This window comes from Tympanuchus pallidicinctus, unplaced genomic scaffold (genome assembly GCF_026119805.1).
Source record: "Tympanuchus pallidicinctus isolate F22 unplaced genomic scaffold, pur_lepc_1.0 scaffold25, whole genome shotgun sequence".
Lineage (NCBI taxonomy): Eukaryota > Metazoa > Chordata > Aves > Galliformes > Phasianidae > Tympanuchus > Tympanuchus pallidicinctus.
This window is the reverse complement of record NW_026294742.1, coordinates 3,666,006-3,688,309: the sequence shown is the minus strand read 5'-3', so window position 1 is coordinate 3,688,309 and position 22,304 is coordinate 3,666,006. Positions and strand designations below refer to the sequence as shown.

The 22,304-nt window shown below is 46.1% G+C and overlaps 2 protein-coding genes across 5 annotated transcripts in view; both read right to left on the bottom strand.

Moving 5' to 3' along the window:
* LIMK2 (LIM domain kinase 2) overlaps window positions 1-8,774 on the bottom strand; it is a 30,588-nt gene extending 21,814 nt beyond the window's left edge. For 2 of the 3 annotated variants that reach the window (XM_052689540.1, XM_052689544.1), the window contains exons 1-2: window positions 8,639-8,774; window positions 6,729-6,828 (exon numbers count right to left, since the gene is read on the bottom strand). In XM_052689540.1, coding sequence (XP_052545500.1) covers window positions 6,729-6,828; window positions 8,639-8,654 — 116 coding nt within the window. In that variant the 5' untranslated portion in view covers window positions 8,655-8,774. Of the gene's footprint in view, window positions 1-6,343; window positions 6,463-6,728; window positions 6,829-8,638 lie in introns of those variants that run through there. The other variant, XM_052689542.1, reaches the window with a different exon arrangement.
* Window positions 8,775-10,702: 1,928 nt separating this feature from the next.
* Window positions 10,703-22,125, bottom strand: RNF185 (ring finger protein 185). 2 transcript variants are annotated; one of them, XM_052689996.1, is made up of 7 exons: window positions 21,846-22,125; window positions 16,709-16,940; window positions 15,241-15,259; window positions 14,503-14,615; window positions 13,930-13,984; window positions 12,109-12,226; window positions 10,703-10,998 (listed from the first exon to the last, which is right to left on the bottom strand). In XM_052689996.1, exons 2-7 carry the CDS (start codon window positions 16,888-16,890, stop codon window positions 10,901-10,903), a joined length of 585 nt encoding a protein of 194 aa, XP_052545956.1. In that variant the 5' UTR covers window positions 16,891-16,940; window positions 21,846-22,125; the 3' UTR covers window positions 10,703-10,900. The 2 variants fall into 2 exon arrangements, with proteins under 2 accessions (XP_052545956.1, XP_052545957.1); XM_052689997.1 differs by lacking the exon at window positions 21,846-22,125 and adding an exon at window positions 17,534-19,224.
* Window positions 22,126-22,304: the final 179 nt, after the last annotated feature.

Below are 22,304 nucleotides of genomic sequence, written 5' to 3'. Positions count from 1 at the left end.
GTAAGCTGGGGAAAAGGCACCACTTGATGCCTGAAGAGGCTGCAGCAGGTCTTTGTTCCAGCATGGGTGCAGTTTGGAGGCATTCCAAATTCTTCAATACAATCCTAACACCTCATTGTATTTCCAAGGCGCTTACACCTAACATATGCTTCACTGGTGTTGAAAGACAGAGTCAAGCTCCTGACATCAGGTACTGAAACAAACACCGCTTGGTACGCACACACTGCTGAGTGAAAGCTCCTGCACGCAGCTCTCCAGTAAACCAAAACCAACAGTGAAGTGAAGCTCACCTTTGTTACTGCACCTCAGCTCTAAACAGCCGCAGAACTTCAGACAGCAATGCCTTTCAGTATCCAACATCGCAGTAGGATGGAGAGAGAGCCCAGACACCCCCCATACATACCTAATGGCTGCAGACCTACTGAACACCTACAGCCTGAGAAGCAAACAAAGAAACTGAGACTCCTTGAAACTTCATAGATCATACATCATTTCAGAAGCAGCTACTTCTGATCTGTAAATGATGACAGCATGTAACTGGTGGCAGCAGGACTGGCACACAGCATCTTTACTTGCTTCCTAGCTTGCTGCTTTGTCTGTGCAGACTGCTGAACTCTTTGGGGGAAGGATCCCATCTCACTCATATGGAAAGCCTGGCACATACTGGTCTGATTAATTGTAATTGCACTGATATTACATTCTCTGATAACAGTGTCCTAGAAGGACAAGCTGCACAAGTTAACTAAAAAGCTCAGACTGGAACTTCCAGCTCCCCTAGATACAAAGGGCTGTCATCCATGTCTCCAAGAGCTGTTAAGATTCACCTGAGGAATGTGACCACTTGCACCTGCAAAGTGTTACTCAATTCCTTTGGATTTTTAAATTCCTGAGCAGCTGTGGCAACCCGTGTGCAAACAGGCACTTAGCAACTATTCCTCCCTACATCTGATAGCGAGCTGCTCTATTTCAAAGCTGATGGAGTCGTCATTAAAGAGGCATTCCCAGGGGCCTGCAGGATTAGTGGAGAGGAGCTGTCACCTCTGAGGCTCTGATAGCTTTATGCAGTTCCCAGAAACTACAGAAGGACCAGGAAGATCCCTCTTTTCCTGTTCCTGTCATATTTCACATGCATTGTTACTGCTCCCAAATTCACCTGGTGTGCGTACAAAACTTGTCTGCACTCACAGCTGGAAGAGTTAAAGGAAGATTTAAAGTAGCAAACAGCACCTCATTTCAAATGCATCTCGAACATACCTGTGCTTACATCTTTATCTGCCAACATCGGTACATTTCAGCTTCACATCCTGTCACTGCACATCTATTTGTCCAGTTGTCTGTGGGGAGGAAGCAGCTCTCAGAAAATGAAGGCCTGTGCCAAACAATCTGAACCAAGAGAGCTGTACTGAAGTCTATACACAGCCCACGAGGAAGAACTAGATCCAGGGCTTCTTCAGCTCAGCCTAGCCAAGACTGACAAGAGACACGATTGCTGCTTGCAAACAGGAAAAGGTTACTTGAACAACAGAAGGGGGGGTTAAAAAGCTTGCTTTCCACATCCATTGTGAACACAACTAGAAGAAATGGATTCAGATGGCAGCCAGATTTCTGAGGACAGACAAATTGTAACATTAAAGACAGTGAAGTGCTAGTAGATGTAGCCTGATGGATAAGCTGCAGTGCCGGCACACTGCCTGGTGACCCATTAGCTACCAGTTTTGTGATCATTCCTAAGCTGTATGTATTACTTCAAACAGAAGGGTAGGCTTAGTAGGTATCTCAAAAACCACAGGAAAAAGATCTGGGAAACACCCTCAGAAGGCATCTAGTTTATCCTTCAACCCCTGCAAGATACTCAACTAGCTACACAAAAGCAATTACACATGCAAGATTGCCAGGTTTGCCTTCCTGCACCCCCAAATGTAAAAAGAATCAAGGTGATTCGTTAAGTTTTGCTGAGCAAAAATATTTCTATAACATACAATTCAGCGTAGAAAAGAAAAATCACGTGCCTCTATAAGAAAATCAAATCCCTAGAATTTGCAAATGAACTTTGGGTCTCTTTCTCCTCTGCAGCTCGGAACTCAGGCACCCCCTCAGCACACAGCACGCTGAACGCAGCCCCGCTCCAGCAGCAGACACTTGTCATGCTGCAGACCAACAGCGCGGGCAGCAGCGAGGGATTCCGGGAAGAGCCTCCTTTCAACGTCTGCTGAGAAATGGGCAGAAAGGTAATTTGGTTCACATTCGCTTCAGAATGCCCACAGGAGACAGAGCCAGTTCTGCACCCTGCCAAAAGTGCTCTGTTTTTTCAAGTTCCTGTTTAGAGAAAGCAGCCTGCTGGAGCTTACAGCACTCTGCAGTAGCTTCTGGATCCAGTAAAGGGTAACAGGAAAGTTTAATTAAAAAAAAAAGAGGAGTGCAGGCACTTGAATACAAAAACAATCTGTCATATGAATTAACTTTAAATAATACATCAGTTTATAGTGTGATTTAAACAAATTTTATTAGTTTAGACTTCGTGTTACTGCTATACTAACAAGTGTAAGCGGTTTCTTAAAGATTTCAAGACTGCATTTAATTGTAGCCAATACGTTACACTGGAAAGTCAATTTGCTACTTAAAATTCGTTACATATAATGATGTAACTCCCCATCAGCATGAAAAGATTTAATGTATACTCGGATATCAAAAGCTTGCACTTTCTAAATCAAGCTTTATACTGCTAACTTAGCATTAACTATTTTATAATATCATTTTAAATCTAATTCATAAAGCCATCAGTAGATTTTTTCCAGATCAAGCTGCAATGCATGTGCATAAAAGTCTGCTGTAGTCAGCAAAATGGAAATACTGGCCCAAGCTGAATTAATGGTTTATGGTCATCCTCATCTTCAGTCTCTCGGTTCTTTAGGCCAACTCATGAAAAAGGTTTGGATCGATACAAAATTCCCTGTGTTTTCCTTTCCTCTTCCAGAATCAGGACTCCATTCTGCAAGCTCCTGATGATTTTCAGCTTCTATTTTTTTTGTTTTGGGTATAAACTAAATAGTCTGTATTTAAATCCGAAACTGTAAAATCTTTAGAAATCCATCACATTTGATAGACTGGAGTATTTTGAAGATACGCTTTGAACATTTTTTCTCTAATGTGGAGGGTTTGGCTTTTGTTTGAGATTTCTGCAGCAAGCCTGTGTTGCTTGGCTACTCAAATTAGATTCATTTTATAGACCATAATAATATACATCCTCTGTTATTTCAGTTCGGAAGGAACTTAACCTCAGCCGTCTTCCTTCCTAAAAAGTTCTTAGCACTCTGCTACAGCAGGGATTCCTACCACCATTCTCAATAACTTCCTTCATCTGGATCCAAAAGCATTTTCCACTTGAATGTATCCAGCAGACTTGATCTGAATCTGTAGTTTTCAAATAATCAATACTATATTTTTCACTCATACTGCGTCCGTAACAAAACAGTGCATGTGAGCCTTCTCATCCCATCCTACTCAGATTCAAACAGAATCACAAAATGGTTTGAGTTGGAAGGGATCCTTAAAAGCCATCCAATCCAACCCCCTGCAGTGCACAGGGACACCCACAGCTCCATCAGTGCTCACAGCCCCATCCCCTGACGGTGGGTGCTGCAGGCATGGAGCACCTCTCTGGGCACCCTGTGCAGTGCCTCACCACCCCATTGTAAACAGCTTCTTCCTGATATCCAATCTAAATCTCCCCTCTTTTAGTTTGAAACCATTTTCTCTTGTCTCATCACAACAAAGCTTGCTAAAGAGTCTGTCCCCTTCTTTCTTATAGACCCCTTGTAGATACTGAAGGCTGCTCTCAGCTCTCCCTGCAGCCTTCTCCTCTCCATGCTGCACAGCCCCAGCTCAGCCTGTCCTCACAGGGAGGCTTTCCGTCCCTTGGAGCATTTTTGTGGCCCTCCCCTGGATGCACCCCAACAGGTCCGTGTCTCTCCTGTACTGAGGACCCTACATCTGGATGCAGCAGTCCAGGTGAGGTCTCACAGCACAGAGCAGAGAGACAGATCCCCTCCCTGCCATGCTGGCTGTGCTTCTTTAGATGCAACCCATGATCTGGTTGGCGTTCTGGGCTGTGAGGGCACTTTGCTGGCTTACATCTAGCTGCCATCCACCAGTGTCCCCAAGTCCTCTTTTGGCAGGGCTGTACTCCATCCTCACATCCCCTGGCTTGTACTGAGAGCAGGGCTGCCACGACCCAGGTGCAAAACTTGGATTTGTTGAACCTTCCAAGGTTCACCTGAGCCCATGGCTCAACCTGTCTTGGTCTCTCTGGATGACATCCCATCCCTCAGGTGCGTAAATGTGCAACATCCTTATAAAAAGAGGGAATTGTATTTAATAATGTCTTTATCTGTGGGGAGATGGGGGAGGGGTAATCGACAAAACAACGGACATCAAAACCCCAGGTATTGATACTTTATGCATATGAGGCAGTACCTCTATTTTGTAATATGGACAAAATGGACTAAAAGCTAAAAGAACAGCATGTCTAGGTAGTAAAAAACAAATATGCATTCTTCTTCCAACAATTCACTTCAGTAAAAGTGATCCAGATCTAGGAAAAAGACAGCATGTCACCTCTGTATTTCCTTATCTAAGTTTGAATTCTTGTGCAATATATATTCCAAATCCAGGGAAGTCACTTATCAATTAAAAAAAAACCCGACCTTTGAAATGGATGCTAACTCAACAGATTAGAGGCCAAAAAAAAAAGCACATTCAGAGTTAATTCACAACAGAGATTGTGTCAGAAACATCTAAAAGAAGACTCCACGGGCAGCTCTAAGCCAACAGATTCAAGCCTAAGGATCAGCTAGCCAAAGAACAATGTAAAATATCCAAGATATATGAATAAGGATTTGCTTGTCCCTGCAAGCCACACCAGAGAAAAAACAGGTTTCAGAGACAAAGCTTCTGTACATGCAGCTTGAGGAAGGAGGGAAGTGACAAAAAACTTAAATCCTCAGAGACATGCATGTACGTCAGCTACCGCCAGTGCCAAGCATGATCAGCAGCCTTGCCTGACCAAGCTAACGAGCTTAACAGAGCTAACGAGACTGGATCAATGCCAATCAGCATTAGGGAAATCATGTGCCAGGCCAGAGACGCAGCTAATCCACAGGAAGACTGTAAAAAACACTGCACAAGAGCTGCCGGAACTCACAGCTACCGGCTGCCAAAGGCTCCTACCATTAGAGGCTTTTTAAAGTTTGGCTTTGGGATATCGAGCACAAGACTGCAGCCCAGCATGACTTGGGGATAACAGAAGAGAAAGGAGAACAGTGTGCAAACTGGGAATGTGTTTGCATGAACGGCGCTAGCCTGGAACGAGGAAAAAGGGAAGGGCAGCTTCCTCTGGTGCAGGTTCCAACTGTTCACTCAGCACGGCCTCTGAGCTGGGCAGCAGAGCTAGCCAAAAGTAACGAGTGAAAGAGCATCAGCAAGTTACTGTACATTTCAGGAGAAAAGCTGTTATCTTCATTTCTATGGAAAACCAAAAGGAAGAAAAGAAAAAAAAAAAAGACTTCCATTCTGCAATATAAACTACAGTATAACATTCTCTGTTCAGTGCCATTAAGGGCAGGGTTTGCCTCCAGCTCAGCTGTCATGCACCTCAACAAGAAGCACCCAGGCATTTACAAATCAGGACTTGCATCAGAAGTAGTAGAAGAGAAGGCATAAAAAAAAGACTTGCACACACAAATTAGAGTTTGGCTAATTGGGAGAATCTAGGGAAGCTCCACAACAGGACACCAGCTTGTTAGAGAGAAGAGAAAAACAGGGCTCAGTGAAGCTGACACAACGTAGCTGAACACGAATACTCAGTCCAGAAAGGCTGGGATTTGCAGCGATATGGAGCAGAAGCTGTGATTAACAAGGCATTCTAACTAACAACATTTTCCAAGTCAACAGAGCTAATGTTGCTTTGGCAGCCTACTATGCTTTGCTTTTTTAAAAAATACACCAACAACCATAATTCAACAAAGTCTTTTTATAGTAATAAATTAAACACAATGGGACAGATGCCTGTCTTGGCACAGCAAACATTCCTCCAAAGCCACACTTTGGCTTCCTTTACCCTCTATTTGCTTTAACAAGGTCCAAAACATTAACTTCTCCAGATTCAAGACACAGTTGTTCCTACCCAGAAGCCAACAGAAGCTCCTGCTTCTCTGACAAACATAAGCCCCTTCAGAAATATCATTCTGGAGTCTGAAAACCAGACTGAGAACTTGCAAGAAAGGCAAGAGCCCCCTCTGCCAAATCAGCAGCTTTCCCAACACCCTGATATTGCTCCTGCACCTACCACATATGGAAACAGCGACGGGAGCTCAGATGGCCTGGGCAATTCCTTGGAATGCAACTGCAGACAAAGACGCAACGCGGGGCTTCTGCTACCAGCAGCAAATCAGAGCCTCCATTTATAGTTTATCTGTATTCCCGTATGTGCGTGCGTCAGCATGGCAGCACCTTGCCAGGCAGCATCAGACTGCAGCCAGAACTGAAGGTCAGTTCCAAAGGGCTGCTGTGGGTACTGAAGCATGGCTGCGACCAGCAGCACGCTGCCTCCGCACAGGCTGCAGGGCAGGTCAGACACAGAGCTGGCAGCGGGGTACTGCCTCAAGACCAACCTCCTGTCAGTACTGCATCCACCATTCTCCAGCAGAACAAGGCTATAAAATTGCACCTACCGGAAGCAGGAAACATGCCAGGCTTCATTAACTGTCCTGTAGAGGCGCTGACCAGCAGCAATGAGGTCCCCACATCCCAGGCATCTCCAGACTTCTTCACCTGTATACAGGAATAAGGCGATGTCAGCAACCATTTTACATCAAAGAAAACAAGGATGGCTGCATCCCCGATACAGAACAGCCCTAAATTACACTAGGCATACCGTAGCCCCAATGTTTAGGGATCCCAAATTGAACTCTAATATCCGAAACCCTCATTTTTTCCCTCCAGATCTAACATCAGCACATGCTCCTCCACATTCTGCAGAAGAAAACAATATCATTTTTCACAGAAGATGACACGGTTAGGGCTGCACCACTCATTGGAGCAGAGATTTCAGGTGGAGATGGGCCAAGTGTGACAACTCCTACAGCCATGCTACGCCAGGAAGGCACGTTACCATTCCCCTCATGCCACTGACTCAGCACGTAACATTTCTGCACTTTCAAGTAATTAATTGGATTTCCCAGAACAGGAAAAAAGACAAACCTTATTCAGCAGAGAACAACTTGACTACCAGGAAGGAAATACATACTCAAAAGGATATTCCTGCAAAAACTGTGCAACCAACACTGCACTGGAGCCAGGCTTAGGAAGAGGAGTAGCTGCCACCGCCTGCTGTCCCTTCAGAAAATACTGGCAGTGTTTAACAAGTCATAAAGCCCCAGAGACAGCCAGGACGCATACAGGCTGGGAAAAAGAACAACAGTACAAAGACGCTAGCACTAATGTGGCACAGAGAAATGCTATCTGAGACCCAAGCAGATGTTTGGGTGCATTCAAGAGAGAGCCGAGGATGTGGCTGAGCGCAGGATGGCACAAAGAACACATCGTGCTGCTTCCTTCTGCTACTGCAAGCTGACTGCAGGAAAGATGCACAAGGAAAGAATTGCGCTTAGGAAAGGAAAACCACTAACCACAGATTTCCAGTTTCTAAAGAGTGTTAAAACTCGGCGGTTGCTCAGCGATTGCCCCTTCTTTCTGAGGCTTTCCTCTGCAGCTTCACCCTGCAATGCAAGAAAGCTCTTACACGGACCGAGCGGCAGCTCCCAGTGAAGGGAGCTGCCCTCACTGCCCTGCGATCACTGTGCTTACAGCAGCTGTCTGCTGCCAGGGAGGGAAGCTGCAGAGGATGGATAGCTCAGTACTAGGAAGGATGCTTCTTCTGCAGGGACGGTGCTTTCCTTACCCACAGCCTCTTTAGAGTGTTGGTTTAGGTTAGGGTTAGGGTGCTACTCCTGCGGCACAAGGCATCAGCGAGGCACAGCTCTGCGCTCAGCGCGTAACAGCAGGAGAGAGGGCAGCTCTCAGTGACTGCGAGCGCTCCACGGAACAGATGCGCCCCGCAAAGCAGCATCCGAACGGCTGGAGCAGCAGCCCGGCAGTCACCGCAGAGTGAGAATTTGAAGCGGAGCAGAGAACCGAGAGAGACACGGGCACCAGAGGTCAACGAGACGCCCGCTCTGCTCGCCGTAACCGTGCCGACGCCGTACGGTGAGCGGCTCGGTCGGCCAGCAGCTCCGTCACGTCCGAGCGGACGAAGCGCAGCCCCCCGCCACTCTCCCACGGAGATCAGACGATCCCCGACTCTTCGCCGCCGCAGGAACTCGCGGCGCACCGCCACGCAGCACCGCCGCGGCTTCGCACCTGCGGGGGGGGGGCCGGGACGGCGCCGCGGAGCACAGCACCGCCGCGGGGAACGTTCGGGCGGCTCGAGGACGCGGAGGGCCCGGAAGCCTGCGGAGCCGCGCCGCTGCGGCCCGACCCCGCGGCTCCGCCCGGACGCCGGCAGGAAGCGGCGCGGCCCCGCCGCAGGCCTCGAGCGATGGAGCGGCGCGCCCGCTCCGCCGCGCGTCCCCGCAGCTCTCACCTGGCGGCCCCGCCATGGCCTCGGGCCCCGCTGACGTCACCGCCGCGCCACACCCGGGCCGGGAGCGCGCCTCCCTCAGCCTCGCGCCGCCGTTCCTTCCCTCCCGCCAACCACTCTGTCGGCGCCGCGCCACGCCCCGAGGGAAGCTCCGCCCCCTTCCTCGCCGCAGGCCAATCGGCGCTCCGCCTCCCTCACGCTCCGTCGGAGAGAGCGAGCCCGCCCTTTCCGCGGCGAGGACCAATCGCGGCGCGGCCGCGGCCCGGGCCCCGCTCTCCACACGCGGCGGCGGGAGCGGCGGGTCTGGCGGTGTCGTCCTGCACCTGGCCCGGCCCGGCGAGCCGCTGTGAGGGAAGCGGAACTCCAGCCTCCCTCTTCCCGAGGCACGGCGCAGAAGCGGACTCCTCGGCTCGATCGCCAAGCACAAAGAAACGGCAGCTTACTCCCATCAATATAAAACCATTTTTTTTTTCTTTTTTTCTTTTTTAATTCTAAATCACTTTCACAACAGTGAAAATTAGTGAACAGTAACGGCAATAACGCACTGAACGAGCCGTCACCGGCTGCGTGCAGCCTGAATACGAGGGGAGCGATACACGGCGTGACACCTCCGGAGCTTCCGCCCCGCGACGGCCAGAGAAGAGCCGAGAAGAGCCGTCCGCGCCTCCATCCAGCACGGCTCCCAGGGCGCTGCAGGGAGGCACGGAACGCTGCCACTGCCCGGAGTCGCGTCTTACACTTACACAAATAACCCACTACAGTTAATAGAGGTGCCCTGCCCAGCAACTTTAACCATACACGTTAACGAGCTTAACTATGGAAACAGTTTCTAAGACTTGATTTGCTCTGTCAGTTTGTACGTCTATGATGAGGGAAGTCACAATATTCATCTCGCAGGAAATCATCGTGACTAGCAGTGATCTGAATCAAAACGATCTAAAAACAATAGAAGAAAAAAAGGAAATGGAGTTGTCTAGTCAGAGAAATATCAAAATTGTTCATCTCATTAGGAAATCCCTCGTGTCTGCTCTTCTGAAGGAATCTACACAAATATATCAGGAATACTTTTAAAGCTGTACACCCAACGTGATTCCAAATGGGCTACATTTCACCTTCGGAAATATTTTCCCCTTGGCACAGAGATGGTCGTGGTCTCCTCCAGCACTTCTAATTCGTGTCTTTGGTAGATATTGACGAGACTTGCACTGTAGCCGTTCCGTGCCGTGTTGCAGCCATGCGTGGCTGCACAGAGAAGCTCTTCCAAGTGTTCCCTGCTGTGGCATGTGCAGGATCTCATTTTTCCTCCCGCGTTGATTTTACAGTATGCCATATTTAGCTCTAATCTCACTTGAAGATGCCCTCCTTTCTCTCCCCAAACTTCAGGGTTGTTAATGGGATTTTATTTGCAATCTTGTGTAGAAAGTCTCACAGCCCTGGGAGAAAGAAATGGAGCTGCAGTGGCAAGGATGGGAGGGGATTATCCGTAAGTGCTGCTGCACAGAACCACGGAAGGCAACACTGTTATGTCAGTGAGGAACCGGGCTGGGTGAGGCAGATAGGCAAGTCCTACTGCTCGATAACCTCACCCAGCTTCATCACAGAATCTTCCAGTGTCTGGCTCCAGCAACTTTAGGCTTTAAAAAAACTGCAGCATAAATTAGTAGCTCTTCTAACCACATCAGGCAGGAGTTTTCCATTGCTGTGGGAAACAACAGCAAGAAAAGAAACCAGTCTCCACACCTGGTTCCGTTTGTATCACATGCTGTGCCCAAGGAGTCTCAGCCGTGCTGCAGATGATTTCCTGAAGAAGGCTGGACGTTGATTGAAGAAACTGAGTAACACCCACAGCGCTGGCAGATCCACCGTGTTTGCCAAGCATGAGATACTGATGGTGCTGCAGAAGTTTCCTTACCTGTCCAGTCTACCTTGGGGTAACTGTCTTTCACATAAACCTATTGTAACTGATTGGCACAGGATTTCAAAGCAGCACTCCTTTTAGGAGCAGAGCTCAAAGCTAGGCCCAGGGTTTGTGGTCAGAACCTGTTGTACTAGACAGCCGAGCTGAAATACGTTTTAACCAATGTTTAATTTCCAACTGTGGTGCAAAAATGTGAGATTCTTCACTGTGCTGCAGTACCACCAATTTCTGAAACCCGTCATTAGCTACGGAACCAGACACCAGGAGGTTTAAAATGGGATGGGAAGCAGTTTGTAACTGTTTCAGTAGCCTTTCTGGCTATGAGTATTCAGAATAATGGAAACGATTTACGCAATCAACAGCCAGAACATAATCACCAGAGCCACAAACAGGAAGAGGCGGGATAGGAACTGCTCATCCACATATTGAGGAGTCCCTGGAACAGCTGGAAAACAGGAAGTAAAACACGGCTCAGCATCTTCCTCTTCTCTAGAATATTGTATATTCTGCATATTGTACACTCATTACATATATATAAAATACACAAGAAATCCACCTGCTAAGAAACTGCTGCTTCCAGTACTGCCTACCCCTAGATTGGCCATCCATGCTGGAAAACTAAAGAGAAGCATGAGCTCCCTGCTGCAGGACTCGTGGCAAGTTTGCTCATGACTAATAGCAGCAGGCAGCTCCAAGGGCTACAGGACATCCAGATGTGCTCAGAGTACTTCTGGGGACAGCGCTGAGCCACATTCACTGCTGACGGGTGTTTCCATCCTAAGGAACACCACCACCTCTACCTGGGAGCTCCTGCCCCTCAAGGTGCAATAACTGAGTAAATAAGTGGTAGAACTGTGTGTGTACTCCTGACTAACAGAACTAACGAAAAGCATGCAAATTTAAAGCTCAAGACGTGCCTCTCTGAAACCTGCATATAGACACCATTGATGAGAAGACAAAGGAGCTGGTTAAACAATGGCTACGAGAGCAGCATACATTTCCATTTCCTTGCTCTGTCACATCTACACACAAACTTTCACTGAAGTGTGACCTACAAATGATAAGTAAATTCGGTGGAACAAAGGGCAGCACAGGTCTTTGGCAATGCAGGCGTGACATGAAAAACACGCTTCTGTTTCTTATGATTTCTAAACCATATGATGTAGTGAAGAATATTTGCCAGGCAGCACCTTTTGCACAGGAAGTCCAGAGAAAACCTGGGCTGTAGGTTTGTGTGTGCAAAACAGGCAGACTCAGTTTGACTACAGTGCAGCTGGGAAGAGGTTTTCTGAGGTTATTCATTTTTAGAGAGCAAGACCACTCCAGGAAATCAGACAGCAGTGACATATGAATAAGCCCTCACACAAAACATGTCAGAAATGGACTGTGTTTTTCCACTGCATGTTTTCCCTCTTCCTGTATTTCCATGTACAGTACTGATTTACTTTACTATTCAGCAAGTTTTGTCATTTAACAGGTTGTTTGTTTAAGTTACAAAAGGGTTTGTAAAATATCTGTTTGTGATAGGACTCTGAGCAGAAAGGATGCATGGTACCTGGAGGAGGTCGCCCATCATTTATGTTGAATGCTGTGGCAAATATACCAAAGGGAAACGCCCCGATTCCAAATGACATTTGGAAGCCACCATCTCCAAACCCAAAGCCTTGGAACCCCTGCAGAGAACAAAGCAACAGAAGAGAAAAAAAGGTACAAATAATTTAAAGCCTATTTCAGAACTGTTTGCCTTTTAGCCAGACTTTTAGTCTGCCACTGTTGTTCAATACCTCCCAAGCTGTCATGCTAAAAGCATTTACCACAGCAACCCAAGAGTTTGAGAAAATGACAAGTAGGAATTGCACTTTGTGCTTGAAGGCTGCAAATTAACAGGAATGTTTATATAAACCTTTTCTATTTAAAACAGTGTGTGTAAGACAATACATCAAAATCAACATTACCAGAACATTTAAAAATTGTATCAATAATTCTGTATTAACAGCTATTAGCCACATAGCTATAAAAAAAAGATACTGTAGAGAATAACCTGCACTGATCTTTTGATACGTGTGCATCATTTAAACCTTCAGTAAACGGCCAGTGGGATGGCAGTGGTCATTATAAAGAGTGCCAACACCCAAACAAACTAGAGAATCATATCACAATTCTAACTGATGTAGCATATAATCACCAAAGAAGATTTACAGTGCTACAGCATTGACCCCAGACTAAAATTCCACATCAAATCAGAGAGTGTTCTGAATTAAGATGAACCCTAGCGTATAAAAGCAGTGCACCATTTAAATCAACTAAATATTAATCTAAGTAGTTGTGTCACGTTTAAAAAGCGGACGGGTCACTGCTCTGAGTTCTATAATCCAGCAAAGTGTTTTCTGATCTCAGAATTAAAACTGTGACCAGCTGTGAAAAACCCCTCTGATCACCTCCAAACATTGAAGGACAAATATGACTTCATTCACGTAATAAAAGCCAGACATTTCTGCTCTGATACTCGATCATGACTTTTGTCAGATGCTATGCTATGAAGGGTGCTGTAAGGGCTAACTGCAGGGGCAGCAAAGCACTCTGCATGACAAGGCCTACATTTGCAGGAAACAGGAAGGCAGCATCACTACTGCTACATCTTTGAGACTCTCCTGACTTACTGCACCAGCTAAAAGCTGGAATGCAAGGGCAGCAGATGATTTAATAAGAAAGCAACTCCCTAGTGAGAGAGAACTGCAGTGCTCCCAATCTCTACAATACAGAAACGTTCCTTAATCACACCCAGTAGAGCTGTTTGCTTGAGCCATGAGGCTCATGCTCTCTGAGGACCCTGGGCTGAGTTACCTGGAATGAAACCATCGTTTCATCAGGTCACTGTCATCATGCCAGAAAACACTGTGGTCTGCTCTATAGCTACTCCCACATCTCTAACGTACACCAGCTGCTGTTTACATTCATTCTATGTAATCTCCTCAACAAAACCACAAATCCCACTTCAAATTTGCACATATCCACCAAGCACATCTACTTTTCTTCTTAAAATGCAAGGGTACACCAACATCCTATAGAACTTTCAAAGCAAAGCATTCCTTATGACTGCATATGGAAAGCTGTCAAGTATGAAGAACAGCATTGCCAGCAATTCCACAAGGGTTTTCATCAAGCACAATTCAATTTATTGCATTCTTTAGGACTGTAAATAGCACTATGGGAATGGAGTTTTCTGCCACACAGCACCTATCACCTATTCATAAACAGCCTCTGGGGATCTCTACAGGACCTTATGCACACATTGTGTCCTCCAAGATGAATAAGCACCACCATCAATGAAAACAAGCTATTTCCTTGAGCTTTTCTTTTTTTTTTTCCCCCTTACCCCTCTGTTCTCTGGTTCAGGTCTCTGTCCTTGGGGTCGTGGTGGAGTTTTCTCTCTACAAAAAATTGTAGAATTAGCTCAAATTTAAGCACACAGACAGCAATACCTGCAATAGGTTGGTTCATAACACAGAACAAACTTGGAGAATGCTCTCACAGGGCCATGCTGCAGCAAAACTGAAAATAACATGGCTGAACAGACCCAACAGCTACATGAACTTTCAGGATCACATTCCTAAGATGTTGCACTTTTCAGTACAAAAAAAATTCCATTGCAAAGGCTGGAAACAGGGGATCAACAATGAAGTCCATGAACATTTTATATAAGCCTCTCCAGTCAAATAACATCCATTGAAGTCTACTACTTCTAACTGTTAATTAACAACAAATTAAAATAAATTGCCAGTCAAATAAGGAATGTAAATCCAAACCCTAAAAAAGCCAGAATTATTTAGCAGAACTGTCATTTCTATCAGTCTTTTGACATCATGTCACACTGTGAATCCAACACTTCGGTGGTTTCACCTTAAACCCCAGCAGTTGTCACACAGATCGTTGTATTTCTGTTTATTACCTGGGGTCCTGTTGTCCAGTGCTGCCTCTTCCATACAGAGGAATAACTTTATCTCGACTGATTCCTGCTTTGCAAACAGGGCACACTTGTCTGTTTGGCCTGGTTTCTAACCACTAAAATAAAAAAAGGAAAAATTATAAGAAAGCTAATAGAACCATGAAAACAACATACAGACCTAATTTGTAGCCAGACAGATTTTAGGAACCTATCAGAAAGCTACAGCAAAATGTTGCACCAAATAGTAAGTACTCTCCATTAAAGCATTGCCATTTTGGCTATTGCTCTGCCACAATCCACTTGCAGATGTGTACACCATTAGAACTGCACTGGAAAAATGCAAGGAAATAAGCAGTACCAACAGCTTTGCATAAGCCAAGGCCTTGCACATCCTATCATCCTCTTCTATAATGGCACCACAAGGTAAAACTTACATTTGCAGCAAGAAGGACATTCAGCATTTAAGGCTACAAACTAAGCCTTCATGAACTGCCTACAGTAACTCTCCTACCAAAACCAGCAATACCTATTGGGTAAGAAACTGAAATGTGGGAAGTAAGCAGAAGAGAATCTAAGTTTTCTTTATGCTGAAAGTCTAGATTGCAAGTTCTTGTGCATGTTGCAGTTGTCCTGGAAAAAACGAAGTGCATCTGAAAAGGGGGGAGGATACTCCAGAGAACCAAGGGCTTCACTGAGTCATTGGAGCTGATGAAAGACAATGCAAAAGGAAACCTTTCTTACCTGGTGTAAACAAGGCCAGCTGTGAGCGTTCCCAGGACAATTTGATCACAGAGAAGGAAAAAAAAAAAAAGGGGGAGTGTGTGTGAATATAATTAGTTACTCACATCTTGATCTCACTAATGTATAAAGTGCACCCCGGATAACACAGCTTAGAGACAACAGAACCTTGGAATCCAGTTTGTCCAGTTCCATAACCTCCCATTAAAGCAATTTTTAAAGCACAGCCCAAGCCCGATCTCCAGGTTATGCAATTTAACTACGTTGCTAACATGATCATCTCCACATCACCTTTAATTCCTGCTACATTCACCTACACCAAAGCCCCAGACAAAGGCTGAATTCATCTTGTGGTATTTACTGCAAATGTTCTTTTCCGATCTCATAGAAAGATATCCCTGAGTTAAGATGCAAATGAGAAAATTGCCAGTAATGAGACTCCAGGATCTTAATAGAATTCATGAGAGTCATCTGTTAAATGTTAAAACATTGGGCACTTCCGTAGAACTGTGGAATAATTGAGGCTGGAATGGACCTCAGGCTGCCTCCTGTCTAATCTGTTGCTTAAAACAGGGCCAGCTGTGAGATCCAGTTTGCTCCCCATTATACAGAACTATTCCTGAGCTTAAATTAACACAGCAACTGAAGTACCCAAAGGAAAGAAAAGAAACAGAAGCTACAACTGCTCAGCAGCCATCTGCTTCCAGAGTGGCCTTTGCAACACTGTTCAGACAAGATGCATTCTATTCTTTAAGGTTCTATTCTTTAAGCTCCATTCCGTGATAGCAGACCTTCCAATAGTTTAATCTTAATATGACTTCAGCAAATTAATTCCCATCTCCTTTAGAATAAAGACCTGTACCTTTAGACATTACATACATTAGCACAGAAAAGAAATGCTCTTTTAGGCCTCGTTTAATTAATGAGCATAATTTAAACTGCTGTATAAAACAAATTACCCATGTCAATTTTCATAGCATTTTAATGTTCAAGAGTGTATTCTAGACCATGCTACCTAAATAAGAAGCTGAGATGGAAAAGAGAAGCAGATCACATGGAAAAGCACGTTCCCTCAAAAGAAAAGACTGCAATTTGGCATCTAGAACCTGCTGTCAGATGGGGTTGTAAGTATGTAAGGAATTTTAAACTGTAAGGAATTTAGGTGTGAAAAAGGTATCTATGGTAGCCCAGCCAGCACACAGCAAATAACAAACGTAACCAATCAACTTCTAAAGGGCTTTGCTTTTACAAAAGAAGGTATAAAAAGTTTAAGATGCAAAAAACTTCCTTCCTGGAACATGGGCATTTAAAAGATAAAAACAGTGCTGAGGCAAACCCAAACTGCTTCTAACCCAAACCCACGGTCCTTACTTTAAGACAAAAACTAATTTTTATTCAATAGGATTACAAACAGAAGGTGATCACAGAGATGCACGGTGTTCTGTTTATCAGTGGGGACTTGTGTGCTTACCAGAAGAGATGTCCACACAAGCTGATAACTGCATCCTTGGCAGTGTCTAAACAGATGTTACACTCAAAAGTGTTGTCCTGATTAGTGTTGTCCCCAGCACCATTACTGCTGCTGCTGCCACTGGTCCCTCCAGCACTGGAGCTCTTTGTTGATGCAGAAGTTGTAGGTCCTTTACTTGCCATCCTGAGGAGCTCCCCAGACACAAGAGCAAGAAAATTTTCCTGTTGGAATCCTAACAGTGAGAAAGGGAAAAAAATACCCACATTATTGGCATTATAGCATTGCGTTCTTGTCCTTATTCAAACTAGCAGTAATTTACCTAAGAAGCACTTGAATCCTATTGTTGATGGTTTTAGTTTAATGTAGCTTCTAAAAAAAGATCTCCCTTGGCTAAGCTACTTTAAAATCCTGCAGTAGGACCTGACTTATCACATGGCCTGTATCTCAAACTTAGTGACAAGAAACTGAGGTCCACAGTCAAAACAAAGCCATCGTATTTTCTCATAAGTGCCATTTGCTGAGAGAAAGATGAGCTCACCCAGTCATACTGCAGAGCAATCAAACATTTCTGACAATCATAGCAGCAACGTAGAAATTACTGAACTGACACGCTTTCAGCTCTCTTTAGTATCATCATATTTGTCAAAGACACCATTTCTTTTACTTCAGTAGCAACAACTTCTCTGTTGCAGGAATGTGAACACCTAGAATAGGCTGTGAGAGAGAAGCAGGCGACTATCTGAACCTTCTGCCAAAGCACAAACAGTAAAGCATTTGAAAAGGGGAACCTGAATTTTTCAGAAGCTAAATACTTTGCAAACTTACCCCAGAAACATTCAAAGCTTCCTTAAGTGTTCCCTCTTTGTAGCAGTGCTGAAGCACAGGCTCAGGACAGCAAAATAAAACCTCAGTATCTGTAGCTGTTACAGTCAAAACCCTTTTCCATACAACACAATCCAACCACGCAGTGAAGTAAGCTTCATACACAAGCCTCATGAAAGTTCTGCTGTGGTGACACTGAGCTACAACAAGGGAGAAGATGAGATTTATTCCTGCAGAGCCTTTTCACTCAGTTACATCATTTTGCACAGCGTCCCAGAAGGGCAGCTCAGCATTCACAGATGCTGCACTTTAACACACACTGCTTTCAGCACTGCTTAGCATTTCACACCATCATTTCAGTGAGCTCAGCAGCAAGGTCCTGCATTGTACTAAATTAACATTCATGGTAGCTCCAAGCAGATGAAAACGCTGCCAGATGACAAACAACACAGTAAGGAAGCCTAGAGTTTTCACACATCCCTACTACCAGAACTGTTGGTAGCTCCCATCTGTCTTGCTCAGTAATGCTTGAAAACTTCCCAACTCAGACCTATCCATATGTGCTGGCAATTAATATCAACATTAACAAAGTCTTCCTAAAACCAAAGGGTTCAAAACATGAAACATCACCATGATTTTATGGAACAGGCACAAGAGATGCCTGGTCCTCACACCTGGGCACAAAAGGGAACCATGCACAAGTTAAATAAGTTAACTTCTGTACTCATGTGGGAAGCAATGTTCTTTTCTCCAAATTCAATGCCCTATCTTTAACACCAGAAATACACAGATAATATCTTCACCTTCACTAACATCTGATGGAAAAAACAACCAAAAACAAACCCAAAACAACCAACTCACAGCCCTTAGTAACTGTGAGAAAAACAATTAAAAAACAAACAAACAAAGACCAACAGCAACTTATGAAGAAATACACTGAGAAATCCATAAGGATATCATTATTGCAATGGAATAAAGACAGCTGAGACAAAAAAGGACTGAAATCATACAATGTGACAGGCAATGAATTTTCTCTCCTAGAAGGTCTATGGTACTCTGCCCTGGAATCCTCTCCTAATTCTTTCTCCATAGGCTTACTGAGCTTGATAACCTATTAGAATTTAAATGATTTGAACTGTCGAAAATATATCAAAATGCAACAATAAAAAATAAATAATGTTATCCTGAAAAACCTTCACAGTGCTTTCCTCTTCCCTATGGACTGCTGTTTAACATAACCAGGTCCACAGCAAGTGCTGTCCACGTCCACCTGCAAAGCACACAGCACGCTTACAAAGATGCACGCTGAAGTGGCACTGAGTGACTAAAACGTGCACTCACTGTGTGCTGCATTGCTTGCAATGCAGTCTCAATGCTCAAGTAGGAGTTCAACTGCAAATTCAACTTGTTCCAAATGTCAAACAAACTGCAAACTCTTGAAATGGCACCTGAGCCTAGTTAAACTCCAAGGCTCCCTCCAAGTTAACCTCCAAGAACTTGGAAGGGTGACACACAGCAGGCCAAACAGACCCTGTTTTCTGTCTGAATTAGAGCTCAGGATGAAGATTGCGAGTGCACTGGCACATTCTACAACTTCTGGGGTTAAGCAAACAGAATTTAGAGAGCAATGACCGGACAGATGCCAGTCTAGGTTTGCTAAACCCTCATCTTTGATCAGCTCTCCAAATCAACCCTAGGAGCACGAGCTGCAAACAAGTGAAAGCACATAAAAATCAGCTGTGATCCAACTGCAAGCATTCAAAGATCTTATTTTTCTTTTTTGTTTTGCTCTCTATATATTTGCAGGAAATTACTGCCTTTGCTAATTATAAGCCATTTATACCAGCTGTTTATTTCACTGTAATCATAACCCCTATAATATCCCAACAGGCTGCTCCAAAAGCCACAGAATCACTGGCATTCACTGCATCCAGAGCACCAAGAGTGCCAACAGGTGAACGGTTATGAAGCAAGCCAGCTTCAGCAATCTTCCTCAACTGAAGAAAGCCTGGCGGGAGGCGAAGACATGGAAATGAAGGTAAATGTTTAGGGATCCAGCAGGACTCCCAGCGAGGTGCTGAAACTGCAAGCGCAGCTGGCAGAGCTGGAGCCGGAGCTCCAAGAAGCAGATGGTGCACCAAGACCTGAGCGATCCATGGCAACTGAGAGCAGCAGGTGGACCCTGAAGGAAGTAAGTGTGGGAAACCAGTCTGTGTAGTAATAAAAATGTCACTGACAGGCAGTAAGGAATGTTACTCAAATCCCTCAAAAACGAATCTGTAAATATAGCGGGAGGAGCTGCACACTAGTAAATGTAAGCCCGATGGATACTGTAAAAGACCGTATCTCTGGGCTCACAAAGTGACTGTTTGCTAAAATACACTGACCTTACTCTAGAAATACAAGAGAAGCTGTTCAAGACAGACTGGGAGAGTTTCCATTGTAAGTTAAAACACAGAAAATATTCCATTGGAAACAGAGCAGAGTAGGTGAACAATAATTGAACAGAGACAGAGAGAAGCTGATGTCATTAGAGTGAAACAGCTACAGAATATATGTTCAGAGCACTACACCATCAGAATGTTTTAAGTATTTCATTTCTAATCTTTTGTAAGCAGTAAGGGGAAAAAACAAAACAAAACAAAAAACAGTGAGGCCATAGGACTGGTTGGTTTACTGATAAAACTTGAAACTTGTTTCTTTTCCCAACATCTAACACATAACAATGAAATACTGCATTGTTAAATTTAAATTCGATGAGAAAGACGCTTTTCCACCCTTTTTTGCTTATGAATCTTATTTTATCTGGGACTTCTGAAACAATCCAGCCTTCATTCATTTCTGAAACAAGCTCTGATTTAGTTTGTCCACTTCCTGCTGTTTTAATGGAAAGGAAGATGTGTCAGTTTTTCCCATTACTGCAGTGGTAATATCATTTTTTTGGATACATATGTTGCAGAAAAGGAAAATTAACATCAGAATTCCTATCAAAAATACTGGCAGAATTTATATAAATACTTCTCGTTCATAGGGTTAACAGAAATCTGATTCTTAACCTGTTACAGCTGTCTGGACTTCAAGTAAAAGCCACAGATGATCTGAGCTGATAATCGTTGGCAGCGTCCAGAAAAAGGTACGTTTACTTCTTGACAGTCATTTTAAGGTAGATGTTAGCAGATACGTGACTGAAGGCACGCTGTTAATCATTAAAGGCACTTTTATATCTTGTTACATTTTTACTCTGCACCACTTAGATATTTTAACCCTTTTGAAACAGTCCCTGTAAATCCACCTTTTCACTTCCCATAACCCAGGCAGCACCACGCACCATAAAGCCCCGGGATCCAAATCTGTGCCATCATCTGACCGTTCAGAAGCACCCATTTGTCTGACAGAGCAGCGTGCCCTCGCTTGGCCTCATTTTGTTAATTGGGATTCTGCAACACAGGGCTGCATGACAGGCGCTGCTGGGGTACAGCCCTGCTGAACAGCACTGTGGGCAGCTGGAAGAAGCCAACACAGCTCACCAGTGCACCTCACCACTGTGCCACGCTGAGACAAGCTGGCAGAAAAGCAACTATGTAATTCTCCTTTATAAGTCGTTCCACAGAAATGTGATACTCTGAGAAAACGTCCTAGGAATGTCGAAACAAAGATTTTCTTCTCTTACCAATAAGTCTAAAGGGGAAAATTAAACAAGAAAGAACACCGATAGAAGCAGTTGGGTAAAGGAGCGAGCGTTCTGCTGGCCTGGTGTTACGTAAAACACCGAACGATCTGTAAGCAGGCTGACCGCGTTAGCAGCGCTACGTGAGCAAACAGGAACGGGGCCGCGGTTCGGTAAGCGCGGGGCAACGAGAGCAGGCACTCGGCAGCTGTTTGGCGGCCCGGCCCGCAGCCAGGCGGGAGCGGCCAGCGGTGCTGCGCTGCGGACTCCGGACGCGGCCTGGGAAGCACGGAGCTCCGCCACCGAGCGCCGTCAGGCGGCCGCGGGCCCGGCACGGCGGCGGGGCCGGAGGTCGGGCAGGAGTGGCGGCGCCGCGGGCCCGGCGGAGCGGAGCGAAATCCGTGCCGGACCCACCCCGCGCTGCCGACACCGGCCCGGGGGCCGAGGCTGCCGAGGCGCCCCCCGTCCCGGTCGGTCACAACGGCCGCGAACGGCTCCGGCCTTCCGGGTCGCCCCGGTGACGAACCGGCCCGATCCTCGCGTTCCGGAACCGCCGCGTCCCGTCTTCGGCTCCCCCCGCCCCCTGGCCTCCAGCCGGGCCCGAACCCGAATCCGGACCCGAACCCAGACCCGCCCGCCCGTGCTCACCGGCGCTCTCGGCGATCCGCAGAGCCGCTCCCTGCCCGCGGCCGCCGTCACCTGATCGCCCCGGAAGCGCGGCGCGGCGGAAGGGACCGGCCTATCGCTGCCGCTCCGCGGGGCCGCGTTCCGCCCGCACCGAGCTGTGCCACCGTGCCGTCCTACGGAGCTTCCCACCGAGCCGTCCCGAAGCTGTCCCGGCCGCACCGCCGGGAGCACAGCCGGCTCAGCCGCCGCGTAGCGCCGCCTCGGCTCCCCGTGTGACTTTCGGCTCTGCTCTCCCCGCAGCCCGTTCGTCGCCGGGCGCTGTGTCCCGATGCCTCCCGCTGCGACGAGCGCGGGCTGCGCGTCATCCGCGGCAGAGAACGTCCGAGCGGAGCGGAGGAGAAAGGAAAGCGGAGGCGAGGCTGCGCGAAGGGGTGCGGAGTGCCGCGGTCTGAGCAAGAGCTGCTCCGAGAAGGGAGCAAA